The sequence below is a fragment of the Palaemon carinicauda genome, chromosome 27 (genome assembly GCF_036898095.1).
Source record: "Palaemon carinicauda isolate YSFRI2023 chromosome 27, ASM3689809v2, whole genome shotgun sequence".
In the NCBI taxonomy this organism is placed as follows: Eukaryota; Metazoa; Arthropoda; class Malacostraca; order Decapoda; family Palaemonidae; genus Palaemon; species Palaemon carinicauda.
Window position 1 is genome coordinate 10990747 of NC_090751.1, and position 20818 is coordinate 11011564.

Sequence of the window (20818 nt, forward strand, 5' to 3'; positions counted from 1 at the left end):
ACGAAAATTGAGCTCCATTTTGCAATTAGATCGGATCTTGCGTTACATTTGGAAGAGGAAGCCCCCATCTCACACTACCACTCCAGCAAATAGCTCTTTTCATTTTAATTTCTTCGTGAAATCTTAGTTGCTCTGTCAAGTGTGACTCTGAAAATTACGTGATTGTGGCTGAACTTCGCTAGAAGATTAGAGATATCCCATGATTAATTTTGAAATAGAGATATAGTTGGAGAATAAATATCCATATTGAAAATTAAGCTATAATAAATTAAAACAAAAAATTCGAAAAGAAATTACTTATTCAAAAGGTTTAAAGCTAATGATTTGTGAAAGTTCTTAGCCTATGGAAAAAGGAAAAGTTCAAATTTGGTCACCTTTACTTTGACAATCACATGAAAGAATCACTTTTTGAGGATACAAAAAAGATAAGACTTGGAATGAACGAATAAGCGAAAGGACTAACAGAATGAAAAAAACGAAAACTAACGAACTAATTAATGAAACAAAATGATAATGCCGAGTGGTATTTTTGAGGATACATAAAGATAATTATTGAATTAACGAATATGTAAAAGAAATAACTGGAAAAAAATAACGAAAATAACTAAGTCTAATAAAATAAAACAACATGAATAGTAGAGCTTGTAAAACCTGTCGCATATCATCTCTCGGCGCATCGAAGTGAAGGGTTCGAGTACGACCTCGAAGTAATGAGTTCGAGTCCAACCTCTCCCTCATCCCTAAGGCCATCTTGAGGAGCAGCGTCATGTCCAGGGGATGAGGATGTGTACACTGTGCCCACCTCGTCATCGCAGGAAGGTGGTACGGTTTGACTCGTTCGTGGATACCATATCATACTCTGAATGTTCCCAGTATGCCTCCAGCGGGTACCCGGACATGCCCGGGGGCAACGGCGGGTGCCCCAACTCCGCTTCCGTGTCTTCCTTCTACTGCTACAACAATGGCGCTGATAGGGTGGTCATTACGACGCCCCTGAAGGTAAATTGCATAGGATTAATGTTTTTTTTTTCGTTTTTTTTTTTGAAAGGTTTTAAATAGATTCAATTTTTATTTATACTTAAATTTCATATGAAATTTAAATTTTTTTTTTTTTGTGTTTTTGGTTCAAATTGTTTTTTTTTTATTTTTTTTTTTTTTTTTTCTCCTTTTTATTGTCTTTTCTCGGGTTTTAGAAAAAAAAATTTGACTGGCTTTTGGTTAAAAACGCGTTTTCGTTTCGTCTTTTTAAGGCAAAGTGCTTATCAGAAGTTTTATATAGATTCAAATTGTTCTTATACTTTTTTACTTTTTATTGTTTTCTCTCGCGTTTTAGGAATATTTTGTTACAGGCTTTTGGTTATAAAGGTGTTATTGTTTTTTCTTATGAAGGCAAACTGCATATCAGAAGGATTTTTTTTTTTTTTTTTGTAGAAATTTTTTTTTTTTACTTAAACCATAGTTTTTTTTCCTCCGAATGAATAACCTCTTTCCTTTCTACAGGACTCCTTTGTGCATTTTATTTAAATTATCACCCATTTTCAATGACCACGAAGGTAAACCTCCTGTTGTATTAATTATTTTTTTTTATATATAATTTTCTCTTACTAGGATTTTTTTTTCTGTGCTGAGTCACCATATATCTGTTGATAGCGTCATAGACGTAAATAGCTTGTTTATGATTATGATTATTTTTCATTATTGTCTTTATGGGCTATAAAAAAATCGTGTATTATAACTGATTGTCTATAGAATAATTAATTTTTCTTTCTGGATAGCTCCTAAATATAAACTATTTGTCACAAATACTTCTTTTTGTGTTTTGAAATTATCATTATACAAAAAATATCAAAAGGTTGTTTCAAAAAATATGATTAATATAACAGTAAATGGAGATTGTAATTCTTTGGTAAGTTCAAGGTCATTATTATAATAAACACGGCAAGATATGGAGTTATGAACAGGTGAGTCCAATTTTAAGTTTTGTATCTTACAGTTCCATTAGATCTTACATATAAAGAAGAGGTCAAAACATACATAAAAAGAATTTTGAATTAATTTTATAACTACATATCCAAATGTGTTAATCAACGCTTGCACAGGTAAGGTAAAGCTAAGTATATTTTTAGTAATTATCCCATCATTATGAGTTTATCTTTATGTTTCTAATAATGTAAGTAATCTAATAAATGTTATTAATTGAAAACAATACTACCCAAGAAAACGGGCAACAGTTCAGATAATAATGATAATAAAAAAGCTAATGGTTATGGCTTGAAATTGTTATTGCACTGTAATTGGTGTAGATATTACCCACAGCAATTTGAGTCGTTCATCGTTACAGTTCATATGCGTTTACTTGTTACACATAGAGTTCACTTACTGTCTGTATTTAGGTTTGTAATTACCCTTCTCCGTGCTGCATTGCTATTGAAGTAGTGTCGCACTGTACTTCAATTACCGTAGGAGTTAGTGCTGTCAGTGTACCTCCTGCGGGGTACTGTAAGCATTTCTTAAAGGTCTTTGCAGGCTCCCCTTAAAGACTATGTCCGCCATATTTTTAGCCTTCTATTCCGTTTAGCTGTCCAGCCTTTCTCAACTTTTATTTTATAGTGCGACTGTTGGTTCCTTCGTGCTAATTGCATCCTGGTAATGAACGGTCTTCCCGGTCCCGTCGCTGGGTATAGGAACTATATATGTAAATCATATAAATCATACCTTTTCATTTACAACAAACTGATGACTAAATCTCTTTATGTGATTGTCTGTAATGACAATATTAATGAGAATAATGATAAGATAAGTTTTTTTTACATTCTGTCTTATGTCTTTTTTTGGTTCTAAGTTGTAGTTGTTACGGTTCTTAAAATATTTTATTTTAATTGTTAAATACTTCTCTTGTAGTTTATTTATGATTTTATTTCCTTTCCTCAGTGGGCTATTTTCTATGTTAGAGCCCTTTGGCTTATAGCGTCCTGCTTTTACAGCTAGGCGTTTAGCTTAACAAGTAATAATAATAATAGTGAATGTTTTCATGTTGAACAGGTTATATTATTATTATTATTATTATTATTATTATTATTATTATTATTATTATTATTATTATTATTATTATTATTATTATTATATCTTGCTAAGCTACACGTTGACATGATTGTCTCTTCATTGTTTACATATGACAGATCTATTTTAACGTTGTTACCGATCTGAAGATATTCTATATAAATTACTATTACTTCTCATATATAGTTTATTTATTTCCTTATTCTCTTTCCTCACTGTGCTATTTTTCCTTGGAGTATGGGCTTATAGCAGCCTGCTTTTCCAACTAGGATTGTAACTTAGTAATTATAATAATAATAATAATAATAATAATAATAATAATAATAATAAAATTATTATTTTTAGAAGCATCCTTATTCTTAACTATAATAATACCTCAACATCCCTTGGGAAGCTAAGAAGAATAGTACCGTATGGCTGCTATACTGAAGGGATTTGGAAATCTATAAGATAGTTCCCAAAAGAATTAGTCTTTTTTTAGAGGAGGGATATATGAAATGAGGTTTGGTTCTGTATTTGTAACTTTTAGATCAGTTCTTCTGATTAGAAATTATTCGTTCTGAAATTTTCAAAAAATTATATATTTACAGTCCACAGAACAGAGAACGCTGATATATTAAAAACAACTGTTGCTTTGTCATTTAGTTTTTTTTTTTATTAGCTTTCCTTTTACCGTCGCTGAATGGAGAGAGAGAGAGAGAGAGAGAGAGAGAGACTTCAAAGATGTAGCGAAGTTACGAGGCTTGCTATAGTTTGTTCTTTATTAACGAATTTCGGTCGTCCCCAAAGGAATGATCGATAGATTACCAGGTGCAGCCAGCCTGCCCCGGATGGGGGAGGGGCTAGTGGGAGTGATTTCAGTGACGTCATACTCCACGTCATGTATGCGTCACCCGGCAACATCTAATGTTTGGGCCAGCCATTGGAAACCGTTTTAACCCATATGGGAAGGCTTTCCTTCTTTCTTGTTTTAAAACAAATTTCCAAATAACGTTATTTTATATTGTTTATGGGAGGATTACCTTGGCCTACTTTAAGGTACATACAGTTCACTCGTAGAATCTAAATTTGCGTTATTTTGATCAATTGTGTACTTTTGGGGGTCTTATGTTTAGTGTATACATAAGTAATACAGATTGAATATTTACTGTAAGGACCAATATACTATTGCTGTTTAAGAATCAAATAAAATTGCTTAACTAATGTGTAACCTTATATGAATCATGTATAGGATTACTGTTAGGCAAGTGCATTTTGTGCCCCCCCCCAAAAAAAAAAAGTATAAATTTCATAGCAGCGGATAGAGAAAATATCAGAAGGTATAAAACTTGCAATATAGATGGCAGATAGTACTATGTTACATAAACTACCTTTGCCAAAGTCATCAAATTTGATGTCAGTTAGATAATTGTACTGTTATCATTTGTTTAGGGTATCAACGCAGATTTTTTTTTATTGTTTTTTTTTAGAGTTTTTCAACCAAGAGATGTAATGGAAAACTCTTAGGTTTATATATATGTATGTATGTATATATATATATATATATATATATATATATATATATATATATATATATATATATATATATATATATATATGCATATATATATATAATGTGTGTTGATTTCTGCATATTCATTTTCCTTTGTTTCGTATACAAAAGCCTTTCTATCAAATAACTAACTAAGCAGATGTTATCCACGGTCTTAAGGCAACTTGGTCCATGCACTATATGTTTTCATCATCAGGAAAAGAAAAACATCTTAATGCTACCACATGAATCGAGGAAAGCCAATGCTACATTAGACAGTTTTAAGGAAATACATACAAACAAAAAACATAAGGAAAACAGCTTACCTTAGGAAGAAAAATCATCAGAGAGAGGGATTTTATTTCAGCAACATCTTCAAAAGTATTGGCTGTGTCCCTTTGTTTTACGAGAGACAAAGACAGTCAATGAGAATGGAACTGCCATCTCTTTTCCTCATTTTTTTTTTCCCTTCTACTCTTTCTTGTAGGTCACATCCAAGTCTGCTTTTGTTGTGGAGTTGATTTTCGTGTATTTCATCTTTGGGAAAGAGACGTATCGGGAGGAAATTGAATGGAGCCGGGATCCTTATTCGTCTTGCAAATATAAAATTTTTACTGAGACACAAATATCCATTTTGCTTACTGAGACTTGCACAAATATTCCTTTTTGAGAGTTACATGAATATCCATTTTATATTCTGAGATTTACACAAATATCTAATTTGCTTACTGAGACTTATACAAATATCCCTTTCTGAAAGTTACATAAATATCCATTTACCTTACTGAGACTTACACAATTATCTATTTTGCTTACTGAGACTTACACAAATATCCATTTTGCCTACTGAGACTTACACAAATATATATTACTAAGTTACATAAATATCCATCTTGCTTTCTGACTCTTACACAAATATCTATTTTGCTTACTACGACTTACACAAATATCCCTTTCTGAGAGTTACATAAATTTCCAATTTACTTACTGACACTTACACAAATATCCATTTTGTTTGCTGAGACTTACACAAATATCCCTTTCTGAGAGTTACATAAATATCCAATTTGCTTACTGAGACTTACACAAATATCCATTTTGTTTGCTGAGACTTACACAAATATCCATTTTGTTTGCTGAGACTTACACAAATATCCATTTTGTTTGCTGAGACTTACACAAATATCCATTTTGCTTACTGAGACTTGCACAAATATCCATTTTGTATGCTGAGACTTACACAAATATCCATTTTGCATATTGAGACTTACAAAAATATCCATTTTGCTTACCGACACTTACGCAAATATCCATTTTGTATGCTGAGACTTATAGCCCAGCGGCATAGTAAGAAATATGAAACCAATTGTTCAAATTGTTCTAAAAGCACCAAAATTGGCACACATGTGGATTAATACATTCTGAACAATTTTGGATATGGAGGCATTCAAGATTCTCCCCGTAGCACATTTGGCGGCCATTTTTCAAAATGGCCGCTATTTACCGTTAGCGTCATTGAATATGTACCATAATTTGTCTTTTTGTGGATGCTAAAGGTGATAAGTGTGCTAGAGGTGATAAGTATTGTACAATTACACATACTTCTGTGCTTACCAAATAATTTGGCTACCATTTCACAAGAAAATGAATTTTACTTTGCAGCGGCAGCGTTGGTGGCAGTGACGGCGGCTGCAGTAATAGTATAGTGTTGATAGTCATGGTGCTTGTAGTAGTAACTTGTGGTAACATGGTGGTGTTTTGTGTCTTTGCAGGTGAGGCAGCAGCAGCACCACCTGACATCAGAGACGCGTTGTTCCAGACTGCAGCCATGGCAAAGAAGTTCCAACTGGTCGATACTTTTGAGCAACGTACTCCCACAACACCTCCTGAGACAAACTGGAAGCTGTGTCTTGTATGTCAAGAGGAGACAACAGAGTCACTTGTCTGCCCAGTACTGTCTAAACGCCGAGACCCTGGGAGTGGATACACGACAATGGCTGCAAACTTGGTCAAATTTGATGAACTCGGAGAACTGCCAAGAACTGTTCAGTTACAGAGACTAGATGAAGGACAAGGTGTTGAGGCGACAATGGTTGCCCACCAGGCCAAGTGGCATAAAACATGTATGCTCAAATACAATAACACAATGCTACGAAGAGCTGGGCAACCCTTTCGAGGAGGACAGTCAGGACTTGCTGGTGCTCGACACAAAGGAGATCGCAGACCCTGCAGTCATAGAAACAGTCCGTAACGCCAAGCAGATTGGCCAAGACCAGTTTGAAGCATTCTCAAAGGAATGCATCGTGGACAGAACCAAGTCCATTGAGGTGGCAATCCACCGGAACAAGCTATAACTGTTTGCGACCAAGAGAGGACCCAATATACCCAAAGGAAAAGAACAGGTCAAATCTCTGAAGAATGATGTTGCGCTCTTCGCACGATTATATATCGGCTGCCAGACCCGTGATGGGAATCTAGAAGAGTTCTTCAGGCATGAAAATCAGCAATGCCCTCCAGCTTTATCTGACGGAGGGAGACTGTACCTAGGGAGCAAGAGTGACTTGCTGGTGTGCCTTGAAGGCCATGCTGAGCCTCAGTTTGAAGCTCCTACTGTCACTGCTGTTGTCCTCGATGGAGCAGTAATCGTACAGATGTTGAAGCCGGGTACTGCCAACACGTTCGAGGAATATGCACAGCAAGTGTTCATCCCATACGTTGTACAACGTTTCCAACATGTATCACGTCTTGACCTTGTGTGGGACAGCTACAGAGCAGATTCCCTGAAGGCATCAACCAGAGAACAGCGTGGAAAGGGAGTACGTCGGCGTGTTGTCGACTCAGCAGTCATACCAGGAAATTGGCAAAGTTTCCTGCGAGTTGATAGCAACAAAGTGGAGCTCTTCAGCTACCTCTCCACCATGCTTGCAGAGTCCTTTCAAGAAGAAGGCAAGGAACTGGTCGTCACTGATGGGGAGCAGGTGATCTGTGTTCCACAGCAAGAGGATGTCAACTCACTCGCACCATGCAACCAAGAAGAGGCAGACACCCGCATGATGCTACATGTAGCACATGCTGCACAACATGGTCACCACCAGATACAGGTTCGAACAGTAGACAGTGACGTCGTGGTCCTAGCAGTGATGGTAGTCCAGAAACTACCAGCTGGAGACGAACTCTGGGTAGCCTTTGGGACAGGCAAGAACTACCGCTACATTGCAGCCCATGAAATAGCTTCCTCCCTTGGTCCAGAGAAGGCATGTGCTCTTCCAATGTTTCATGCCATCACAGGGTGTGATACTGTGTCAGCCTTCGTCGGACATGGGAAGAAATCTGCCTGGGCAACATGGAACACGCTGCCAGAACTCACTGATGCCCTGCTGAGTCTGGCAAATGCACCCACAAGCATCCAAGAGGATACAATGCATGTCATCGAGAGGTTTGTCATACTCCTGTATGACCGCACAAGCAAATGCAAGGACGTCAACAAGGCGAGAAAGCAGCTCTTTGCAAAGACGAACTCTGTTCAGAACATCCCGCCAACCTACGCTGCTCTGGAGCAGCATGTGAAGAGATCTGCCCTTCAGGGTGGTCATGTCTGGGGCCAGGCATTGGTACCAACGCCCGTGCTCCCTCCACCGACAGACTGGGGCTGGCATCGGAGTGATGATGGGCTCTACACACCACTCTGGACCACACTCCCTGAGGCATCCAAGGCCTGCTATGAGCTGGTGTCTTGCGGATGCAAGAAAGGCTGCAAAAACCGCTGCAAGTGCAAGAACGCTTCACTGCAATGCACTGGTCTATGTTTCTGTGAAGGCGAATGCCAGTAGATTGGGACAGAAAACTTGCTAACCAACATTATGATCTGTAGACATTCATAATTCTGGTGACCAGATTTGAAAAGTTCGGAATCATAATTAACATAGTGTGGCAAAATCTACGTTATTGTATTACATGTATGTACTGCAGGATTACACAAGTACTGTGCCTAGAGACTGGGCTTTTGGTCGACTATATAACTACAATCTGACCATACTGTAAACTTCCCGTACTCTGTGTATTATTTTGACTAGCAATTTTGCCAGCAATTTGAAATAAAAAAGCAACTTGAGCAATTAAAGTGTGTTCCTGAAATCAGGTACTGGTTATTAGAGGTATTATGTCATTGAGTATTGAAATCTTCATCAAATGTCCACTTTTTCCACAAAATGGCGGCCAGTTTGGGGGCCATTTTTGAGAAGATTCATCTAAATATCTGTTAAACATTTATTGATGTTAATTCTGATGTAAAAAAAGGGAATTTTGGCCCATCTAGCACCAAACTAACGACACATAATGAAGTCTATGTAATGACGCTAATGTTAAATGGCGGCCATTTTGAACAATGGCCGCCATATCTTCCTAAGGGCTAATCTTGAATGCCTCCATATCCAAAAATGTTTAGAATATATTAATCTACATGTGTGCCAATTTTGGTGCTTTTAGACCAATTTGAACAATTGGTCTGCTATGCCGCTGTACTATTACAAAAATATCCATTTTGCATACTGAGACTTACAAAAATATCCATTTTGTTTACTAAGACTTAAACAAATATCCATTTTGCTTACTGGTGTCAGACAGATCCATATTTACTTCAATATTAACTTTATTATTTTATAGTTTAATCGTATGTTTCCAAGGATTCGGTTTTTACTCTCTCTCTCTCTCTCTCTCTCTCTCTCTCTCTCTCTCTCTCTCTCTCTCTCTCTCTCTCTCTCTCTCTCTCTCAAGTATTTATATATATGCATCGTTTATCGGCTTTCTTGTTTTCTTTTTGTTCTTCCCCTCATAAATAGCTCGCCAGTAATCATGTGTTTTATTATTCATATTCCAGAGCATTTTGGCAACTTATCATATATCGCAGCACTTTTACTTATTGATCTATTTATTATTCGTATATTTTATTTTCGGTAATTTCATTCTTTATTTAACATATATTGATTGATTCCTTTATGTCTGTTATTTGGTTTTCATTTTCATAAGTATATTGCTATATATAAATCAAAGGTTCTATTTTATCTAAAAAAAAATATGTGCTCTTTTACAAAGTAGTTGTGGGAGACTGTATTTTTAATGCAATAAATTAGCAGAATCGGAGATATTTTCATATTAAATCATTTGTGTACTTTTTGTTGTCGTTTTTAGCGTTTCCATATGTAATATAGAGGGAATGATTACTATATGAACCAATCAATATATTCACGTTGTTTTGGTATTTCATAAAAAGTGATTATATGTGAATGTCTAATTATTATTATCATTGTTATTCTATTATTATTACTATTATCATTGTTATCATTATTATTATATTATTATTATTATCATTAATATTATTATTATTATTATTATTATTATTATTATTTCTTTCTATTCCAGGTATGTGACGTCTCTTGGTATCATCCGCTTTCTGATGGAAGTAATCTTTGGTGAGTAAGGCTTATATTCAACCAATATAATTTTGCTTACGAAATGCGACTTCTCTCTCTCTCTCTCTCTCTCTCTCTCTCTCTCTCTCTCTCTCTCTCTATATATATATATATATATATATATATATATATATATATATATATATATATATACTACATTTTTTATTATTGAATTGGCTTTTTATTTTATCACTATTTATTTTTACTGTCTTTAATTAGTTATATTTAATATATGATGTTTGGCAATTATCTCAAAGTTACGTTAAATTACACCGGGGTATGCAGTTTATTTGTAACAATAGCGAGATGCAAAATTTTAGCATTTGAGATTTTAAAAGACAATAAATTTCCAAATACGGTATGGCCTAATTTAATTTGATTTTAAAAGAACCATTATTTAACTTTCACATTTTTATTGGATTTGATTATTATCATTCCATTAATTTTATCTCATTCTTCCGTTGTCTGGTGACATATACTTTGAAGTGACAAAAATGAGGTAGAATGTTTTTGTATGAGATTTGATTTTAAAATAACCATTATTTAACTTTCACATTTTTATTGTATTTAATTATTATCATTCCATTAATTTTATCTCATTCTTCCGTTGTCTGGTGATATATACTTTGAAGTGACAAATTGAGGTAGAATATTTGTGTATGAGAAAAGGCGTCTAGACATTCAAGAGATGAAAAGAAAAGGGATTTGTTGATGGGTCTCAAAGCGGTATATAATTCTTGTGGTAAGAGCTTATCATAAAGTGGAGAGAAACCTAGAGGAATCTCTCTCTCTCTCTCTCTCTCTCTCTCTCTCTCTCTCTCTCTACATACACTTGAAGAAGTTTACCGTGACAGATGAATACATTCGGTCTTCCTTTTCTTTATAGTCGTTTGTGTATGTCCTTTCAGAGGAAGAAATTACATACATACACACATGCGCGCACGCGCGATTATAAAGAAAATTACAAAAGTCGAAACAGTGTGTCGAAGAAATCGAAAGATATGACGCAATATCAGGGCCTCAGCTGAGGGCCGAAAGGAAGCTCCGAAAAATCGCTGCAAGAAAATGAAGAGAGATATTGCAGCATGAGAGGCAAGAGATGGTCGTAAAGGCAAGAGACGATGAAGAGATATTAATGCCAGGAAGAAGGGAAGGGGGGGGGGGGGGGGACGTGGGCAAGTGTTTCGGGCATACGAACCAGCTGTAAGGACGCATAAGTAGTAATCGAGTCAGGTGGGGGATATGAGAAAGTTAATGGTGATGGAGGCAGTGATACGCGTAGGATAGATTGAAATTTATTCGATATAAAATGAGGTTAAAGGATGAGGCTGTTCTGCTTCTATTCGGGATATTAATGGTGTTGCTTCTCATACCGGCTTTCAGAGGCGTTTTGCCTTTAGGAGACGCAATATTAACGCCTTTCCTGAGGATGTATCGTTTAAAGATAAGCACTCTCATGAGTGTGTTCATATTATCGTTAACTAGTGTACGTGATCCATGAAAATGGCGGATAAATATTAAGATAGATATGCACGCACACTGATTTAACCCTTCCCAACCCCTCCTTTTTCCTTAACGACAACATGGGAATCGGGTAATTTGTATGGCTACTTCCTCTCCCTTCTCCGACATGAGGGGCGGGAAGAGACCAAGTAATCTACCGCTCAGCGTGACAGGAACTATATATATATATATATATATATTGGTGTGCTACTGTCTTAAGCACACATTTGAGTATGAGTTGTTTTCAGATGTATTTAAATGGTTTATTGAACACATCTTAGTGGTTTTTAAGTTTTATTGTGAATAAACAACTGAGTTAAACATCTCCATCACTGGAGGAAGCTGTGTTGGTCCACATGACCAATTCTGGTGAAGTTTAGATATGAACTGAATAAATTACTGATATCCCAAATATCGTACACTTGCTTTAATTTGGCTAAGTGACGGAATCGGAAGACACCTGCATCCGGTGACGTCACAAACTTTCACACGAAGAGACAATGTGTTGACACTAAGAAAGAATGGCAACTCAGCATCTTACATCCTGCTTACAATTTGAGTTGACCATAGCAAATCTCACGGTTAGCTCTTCCAACCAACATGACATATTACGTCATTTGTTTTAAACATGTAATATTACTATTCTAACTATTACATAAGCTCGGCCAGCTATCTCAATTTTTTTACAAAAATTTAACAACAAGCCGAAACATGGTTATTAGGTGTGACTGGACATACGTATCATTCTTTGTTCAAAACTAGCTATATCCAACTGAGGACGAATGTCCAAATAGGCACATCAAAAATAATAACAATAATGCATACAAAAAAGATATTACCAAAGCAAAAAGAAAAATGCATGATAAAACCAAGATCATATATATGGTACATTGCTAGCAAATGATTACATGGTACCAAAAAACAAAATAAATTCTGACTTACAAATGATTCGGTAACTTGATAAAGAATAATTGTTACCTTTGTCAGAAACAAGATACTCAATTTTTAGTGCACAAATACGAATTCCTGGTACGTACACGTACCACGGTTTCGTACATATATATATATATATATATTTATATATAGGGCTGATACATTTTATTAGATGCCCATAGATTCTGTTATATATCTTATATTTTTTTTTTTTTTTTCTCTTTTCTTTTTTAACATTCCGGCTTATATATTTTTATTAGATGCCGAGAGAAAAAAATGATTTATATCCTTTTTTATTTTATTTATTTTTTTAAATGTTATTTTAAATGTATTTTTAACAATGCAAATGTAGAGAATTTCTTTAATTACATATTACTAGCGTACTAATCAGCTTTTCATACAAACATCATCCTGACAAATTACTCCCTTAGCGAATGAGGTGGCCACTCATACAGCTTTGAATTGGATCAGGTAGGGGGTATTGTCAGGGCTATTCAACTCGTTCCTTTGTAGCTGCTTGCTGTGCCGTAACCTACGCCAAACAAGGATGTTCACGGCGATAAAAATTAACACCGTTACACAAAAACTAGCCAGTAATGTAGGGTGAAGAATCTCTTTGTAAGTCGGTGACAGGTGGTCCTTTTCGGTAAGTTTCATTAAGCGTTTTGCCACACTTCCTTTATAGGGGAGAGGAAGTGCGGGCATTGTAGAGGTCCACGTGAAGTTCGCGAAGTAAGCTCGTTCTCTGATGATTGTCCGTTGGCCAGTCACCATGGAATTCGGGGAAGTCCCGATACAGCCATCTGCTGCGACGAAGATGTTGTTGAAGGATGTGGATCCGTCAGGGCATGATACATTGAAGCCGTCCTTGTCGTATCGTATCCACGAGCCATTATTTAGTCTGCAATTGAATTCTTTATTGTCAAAGGGATAAAGCCTATCCAGACAATTTTCACTTGTATGGGAGAGAGCACCGTCTAGCACTATACCTAACTCGCATGAATCCATCAAGTTTTTACGGAATTCAAATGAGTCAGCTGTACATATTTTTCTATCCATTGCGTCTGAACAGTGAGTTAATTGATTTAAGTCTTTAATGACCGTATATGTTTCCTTGTCTGGGGAAATCAATACGTGTCCTGTCAAACTGGATATTACTGGATTTGAGTGATTCGTCATGAAAGTCGGAAATGGTGATATCCTGTAAGATTGCCAGGCATCAGAAGAATCAAAGGGAATTGTAATCCTAATCTTGTTATTATCTACGTTTACTGTAATTAGGCTGTAATAAAATTCTAACCTATGTTCGTCTAACAAAGGAACATAGCCTAGTTTATCCCTAGTGTTCTCCAGAACTAATTTTAAGTAACGTATAGGCAACAAATGGGGCGACAATACACCTTTAGTTGCTAACGTGATAGCTTCTACATAATCCTTGGATTTCTCAATGAAATGTGCAATTCTGTTATGTATGTGATCTATCTTTGAATCATAATACGTTAATGTTGCTAACAAATCCTGTACTTCCATAATTTGAACGATATTATCTGAATGTTCATTTAACAAATCCATAATTTTATTGATTGAAGCTAACTGATCCCTTAGTTCTGACATAATCAATTCATCTTTATGAGTCAAGAACTCAATTTTCTTATTTTGATTACTAATTTTAAGACGATTGGAAAGTCCTAAACCTAAACTTGCAACAGACCCAAAGATGCTTAATGCAGCATAAATGAACGGATTCCGTCTTTCTTTTTGTTCGTGTCCTACATTCCACATCAAAAGGTCATAAGCCAAAGATCCTGTCTCCCCAGTCTTATTTTTCAAGTCATCAGATAGCATCTCTGCAACTTTTAATGTTGATCCAAGCAAACTCTTAGTAGTCAAATGAAAATGTCTCCTATGCAACTCATCCAATGATGCAGAAAACCTTGAAATGGCGGTTCTTAAGCTAGTGACATCATTCTCTTGAAGAAAAATTGCTTGCATATGCACTTCGACAATTACGTTGGTTGATGTAATAAAAATGTCTTCTTGTCTTTCAACTATATTTCCATATTTAAAATATATATTCTTAGTCTTAGAACTCATCCCATACGAAAAAAATGTCTGAGCGAACAATATCACTCCCAACAACAAAAAATTCATCTTGGAAACCTGTAACGAGAAAAAACATATGTAATTACTCCTGTATTAAAAAGAAAACTTTTAGTCACAAAAATTAAAATTTTTCCTCACTTCTTTTTAATTTCTTATGTGAGACAATGGTACTATTCTCTCATCCGTGGGTTGGGCTACGTTTTGAATTCTAAACCTATTGGCCGTTAATGTTTCCAAAATGTTAAATGGGCCTTCAAACTTAGGTGTTAGTTTATAGTTGAGCCCTTTTCTGACATTGATTTGAATATAGATGTTATCACCCACGGTATATGTTTTAGTTGGTTTCGCTATTTTATCATGATTCCTTTTCATTATGATTTGTGATTCTTCTAAATTCTTTCGAAGGATATCATATCGACTTATACTTGCATTTATACATTCTTTTAAAGGATTTGATAGATTAGTTGTAGGCGTTAATACATGGAAAGGTGTTCTAACTGGGGTACCATACAATGCTTCATGCGGTGACATTTTAATTGATATATGATATGAATGATTCAGAGTACTCAGTGCCGCCGGTATTGCAATATCCCAGTTGGGGTCTGATCCCCCTAGTGTTACCCTCAATATATTTAATATCTTCCTATTTGCTCTTTCCACTAGCCCATTCGACTCTGGGTGATATATCATGGTATTGACCTTCTTTATGTTGAGGAATTCACACAATGAGGTAAGAAAGTGATTATTAAATTCACCACCCGAGTCTGAGATTATCATGTGTGGAATTCCATGTTTACAAATGTAACACTCGTAAAACTTCCTAGCGCATTCAATCGCAGTTTTAGTTTTAAGCGCTATTAGTTCTGTATATCGAGTTAAAGCATCTATAATTACTAAGAGGTGCTTATTTCCTCTGTCTGACTCGTAAAATCCTGTTAACAAATCTAAATGTATTCTTTCAAAGGGTTGATTGGGAACAGGATAAGCTCCTAAGCTGACAGGTGTTTTCGTATGCCCTTTGTTTTCCTGACATGTGCGACAATTAGCTATGTGTCTTTTTATATCTGTAAGCATCGTATGCCAATAAAACAATGATTTGGCTTTCTGTGACATTAATGAGAACCCAGGGTGTCCATGTAATGGATTTGAATGCAACCAATTCAGGACAGTGGAAACAAGTGAGTTTGGTACTACTACCTGGTCGTTAGTTACATGTGGTGTATTGCGGGTTTTCCTTGTCACAGTCCTACACAGAATATTATCTTTGATTACATAATTCTGCTGCTTATACTTTATATATTCTTTTTCTTTATGATTGCCTTTCAAAGCATTTATAATTGTTTCTATTTTCTGATCTTTTCTTTGCTCAGTCTGTAACAATTCAGCACTCCAGCCTAAATCTTCTTGTTCAGATATTGTTTTTACAATAGGCATGGATGTTGATATATCTATTAATTCAGCTAAAGACTCCGTACAAGATGACACGGGGTTGCGTGATAATGCATCCGCAATGATATTTGCTTTCCCAGGTAAATACCCGATTCTTGCGCCAAAATCTTGAATGATTAAATGCCACCGAGTTCGTTTAGGGCTGTGATTGAAGCCTTTAAAGAACTCTGTTAGTGGTTTATGGTCAGTAAGAACCTTAACGGGATAACCGTAAATTATGAACTTAAAATGCACTAGCGAATTAACAATAGCTAGTCCTTCCTTGTCTATTACTGCATACTTACTTTCGGAAGTTCTCAATTTTCGAGAATAGAAAGCTATCGGGAAAAACTGTTTATCATATTGCTGAAGCAATACCCCTCCTACTCCTAAGTCTGAGGCGTCTGTTGCAATGAAGAATTCCTTACCGAAGTCAGGAAATTTTAAGATAGGAGAACTACACAGTTCATCTTTCAAAGTATTAAACGCCTGTTGATGTTGCTCAGACCATATGAAATCTACGCCCTTCTTCGTAAGATCAGTTAAAGGAGCGGCTATTATTGAATAGTTGCGTATAAAACGCCTGTAATATCCACTACAACCCAGAAATTGCTGTATTCCCTTGACATTAGTAGGTATGGGAAAATTACGTATAGCCGACACCTTATCATGGACTACTTTAAGACCTTGGCTTGACACCATGAAACCCAAATATATTAATTCTGTTTTGAAAAATTCACACTTACTAATCTTTACCCTTAAGTTATGTTGTCTTAATCTCTGTAGTACTAGTTCTAACTTACGTAGATGTTCTTCTAAGGTGTTGGAAAAGATTACAAGATCATCCATATAGGCATGCAATATATCCCCTAACAAGTCTCCAAACACTATGTTAATCATTCTTGTAAATGTTATAGGAGCACAACGTAAACCAAAAGGCATCCGTAAAAATTCATAATGTCCCCTGGCTGTGCTGAAGGCTGTGTATGGGATACTATCTTCTAATGATATCTGGTGAAAGCCTTTAAGTAAGTCCAAACTGGTAAAATATTTATTCTGACCTAACAAAGACAAAATATCGTCAGTACATGGCACTGGGAATCGATCAGGGATCGTTTCCTCGTTTAGACGACGAAAGTCGACGCAGATACGCCATGTTCGATCTTTTTTCGGTACAACTATTAAAGGAAAATTATAAGGGCTATTTGATTTTCTAATGACTCCTTCCTCTAACATTTTACCTACTTCATCATTTATTTCATTCTGGAATTTCATAGGGAGTCTGTACGAGGGTACATATATAATTTTCTGTTTGTCTTTTAACCTTATTTGATGCTCGATCACATCTGTTTTCCCTAAGGATCCATCCGTAGTGGAAAAGACATCTGTATATTTATTTAAAAGTTCAAAAATTTTCTGCTGAATTTCTTCGTCTTGAATGTCCTTACTGATTTTATTTTTAATAGATCGTAAAAGGGATTCATCCGCAACTGATTGAGAGTGATTGATTTCAGCAACGGTAAGAATACGATGTTTATAAACTTCTACATCCAAGATATGTTGATTTCTGTGAATTACTAAAGTGTTATTTAAATGATTACAGACTTCGATATTACATTGCTGATGTGAGCCTACTGTATAAATAGCTTGTGTGACAGACAATCCGTTGGTTTTCAAAGTATCGGAAAGGATTAATATTTCAGATCCCGGTAGTGTTTTCTTTATTTGCACTATTAAATTCGAAGGTATGTTTGGTTCGATATATTGCGTGCAAGATGATATTACGGGTGAACGAGAATTCTGCTGGGTCGCGTATATTATTTCTTTATTAGTGAGACAAGTTATTGGTTCTTCAACGTACGTTACGGTTACATTTGTCGTCTCCTTTTTATCCAAAACTGACTTTAAAGTATTAGAAGACTTATAGAATTTCCCTTTGATATACACGCCGTGCTTGGCAGGAGCTAAGATAATGTTTTGATTTCCCATAGATGGGTATCCTATAATTACAGCTGGATACATATTAATGTTTTTCACAACAACAAATGTATCGGCAAACGTGCGATTACCGACTCTGAACTGAATATGAGTTATGCCTATGACGTTTAATTCATTATTTCCTATACCTGAAAGTCTAATTCCTGATTTTTCAATCGGAAAGTTCGAAAACAACAAATGATGCGTCTTCAAATCCATAATATTACGTGGACTACCAGAGTCAAAAAATAACGTAAAGGATTTGTGTTCTAAATTTACAGCATATAAGGTTGGCCGTAACTCATTTTGGCTTATTATTGTATGAATTCGTTGCAAATCTACGGGAGCATGCACTGTTTTACTTAATTCGGCCGTGTGTTTCATAGGAAAATCTATTGTCTCACAATTATCTGATAAAACATTAAATTGATTATTCAATACTATTGATGTTGACATAAATGACCTTGACCCAACATCACTCTCTTCCCCTCTAGAGTTAACTATGTGGTATTTGCTTTGCTCTGCACATTCTGAAAATTAGGCTGACTTTGCGAGGTCTGGTTTGACGGCCCAGGCTCAGCGATATTTGAAGAAGTGTTTGTTTGTTTCGGACTCTGAACTGCATTGACATTTTGTTGTTTCTTTTTATTGTTAAAATGAGGATTTTTCTTTTTATTTCCATATGGAACTGACTGTGGAATTGACTGTGTATTTCTAGGATATTGTTGTGTCTTACGCGCGTAACATTGACTATAAGAATGTGATCCTGTGTTGTGAACTGAACAAAATTTCGTTCTACAGTCTGCGCTTATGTGACCTTGACGTTTGCAGTTGTAACACGTCACTCCCGCTACTGGATTATTAATTACGTTCACTGTTTGTGGTTTTGTTTCATTCTTAGCAAAAACTTGAGTTAACACGGGATCGAGATCTGGACACTTGGACATGTGTTTCTTTATCTGTTTATAGACATCCAATTCCGTACTTGCAGGCATTAGCTTCTTATCAAAGCACCGCACTAAAGCTTCAGGCAACATAAGTGTCATGCAAGTTAAATACATTAATCGTAAAAAATCTTTCACGGAGATATTATCGTTAGTAACCCAAGTGGAATTACCTAAAATGTCCTGATATTCGTTAAGCCTATCAGCTATGAGAGCTGCTCTCTCAACAACATTAAGCCTATTCATAGTGGCTTGATTAAGTGTATTTCGTAACGTTAACACTACATCCAAAGCTTCCTCACCCCCATAGATCGCGCGTAACCTAACTTTGAAATCATCCCAAGTAACTGCTTCTTGAAATGAAACACCTCTTAAATACGCACTCGCATCCCCCTTAGAAAAATCTATAAAACTTTTAGCTTCTTGTAATTGTACAAAAGGATCTACGATTTGTTTGGCATTTAAATGGGCATCAACGGATGAAATCCATGACTCCACATTTTGTGGCAAGAACCCGTTGACACGGCCTTGAAAAGGAAGGATTGCTGACCTGGCATTTACAAGCGTCACAATTGGAGGAGGATTAGCCTGGCCTACACCACTAGGTCCAGGGGTAGGGCTGACAGGAGGAGCCATGACTGCTGTATTTTTTTTTTTTCTATCTCTTTGACCCCTTTCAATCCTATCAAAATATCTATATGAGTACAGACACCCACTGCGTAAACGCATATGTATAATAAAATTCCCCCAACAATGTTACTAATCCCAATACATTTCCCCCCAAGAGTTTATGAAAGAAAAAGGAATTAGCACAAAGAAAGAAAAATTCAAAATGAGAATTCGGAGTTTCTTATAACAAAGTTTAGGAATTCACTCACCCCAGTAATAATTGACTAACGACTTGTGATAACTACACTTCACTGCCCAAACTGAAATGAATACAAAATCTCTGTACTTAGCTTTATATGAAGTCGACTCGTCGTCTCTCTCTCTCTCTCTCTTGATGTTTTGTTAGCGATGTCTCGTTCTAGTTTCTTGTAGAATGTAGGTCTTCCTGGATATGTTTTGCAATTGTTGAACGCCAGTCCTTGGGTTTCCTAGGATGTTGATTGAAGATTCTATTTGTATACTAACATATGTTGGTGTTAGCATTTCCGTTGGACTTAGTCAAAATTGTAGATTCTTGTAGATAGTTTTATTTTGAAGTCTTGAAGATCATTCTCTGGTTTTACAGCTTTTATGTTGAAGTCTTGAAGATATATCTCTGGTTTTACAGCTATTTATTTTGAAGTCTTGAAGATATTTCTCTAATTCTTAGAGTTTAATTGCTGCCTTAGAGTTTAACCGCTGTCTTTGAGTTTAACCGCTGCCACCATTTATTGGTGTGCTACTGTCTTAAGCACACATTTGAGTATGAGTTGTTTTCAGATGTATTTAAATGGTTTATTGAACACATCTTAGTGGTTTTTAAGTTTTATTGTGAATAAACAACTTGAGTTAAACATCTCCATCACTGGAGGAAGCTGTGTTGGTCCACATGACCAATTCTGGTGAAGTTTAGATATGAACTGAATAAATTACTGATATCCCAAATATCGTACACTTGCTTTAATTTGGCTAAGTGACGGAATCGGAAGACACCTGCATCCGGTGACGTCACAAACTTTCACACGAAGAGACAATGTGTTGACACTAAGAAAGAATGGCAACTCAGCATCTTACATCCTGCTTACAATTTGAGTTGACCATAGCAAATCTCACGGTTAGCTCTTCCAACCAACATGACATATTACGTCATTTGTTTTAAACATGTAATATTACTATTCTAACTATTACATATATATATATATATATATATATATATATAGTGT

General features: G+C 35.8%; 1 protein-coding gene across 1 annotated transcript in view; it reads left to right on the forward strand.

The window, feature by feature from the left end:
* Positions 1-708: 708 nt before the first annotated feature.
* The window catches only part of dlg1 (discs large 1), a 671410-nt gene continuing 651300 nt past the window's right edge, over positions 709-20818 (forward strand). Inside the window, exon 1 of the mRNA XM_068350732.1 lies at positions 709-999. Coding sequence (XP_068206833.1) covers positions 778-999 — 222 coding nt within the window. The 5' untranslated portion in view covers positions 709-777. The remainder of the gene's footprint in view (positions 1000-20818) is intronic.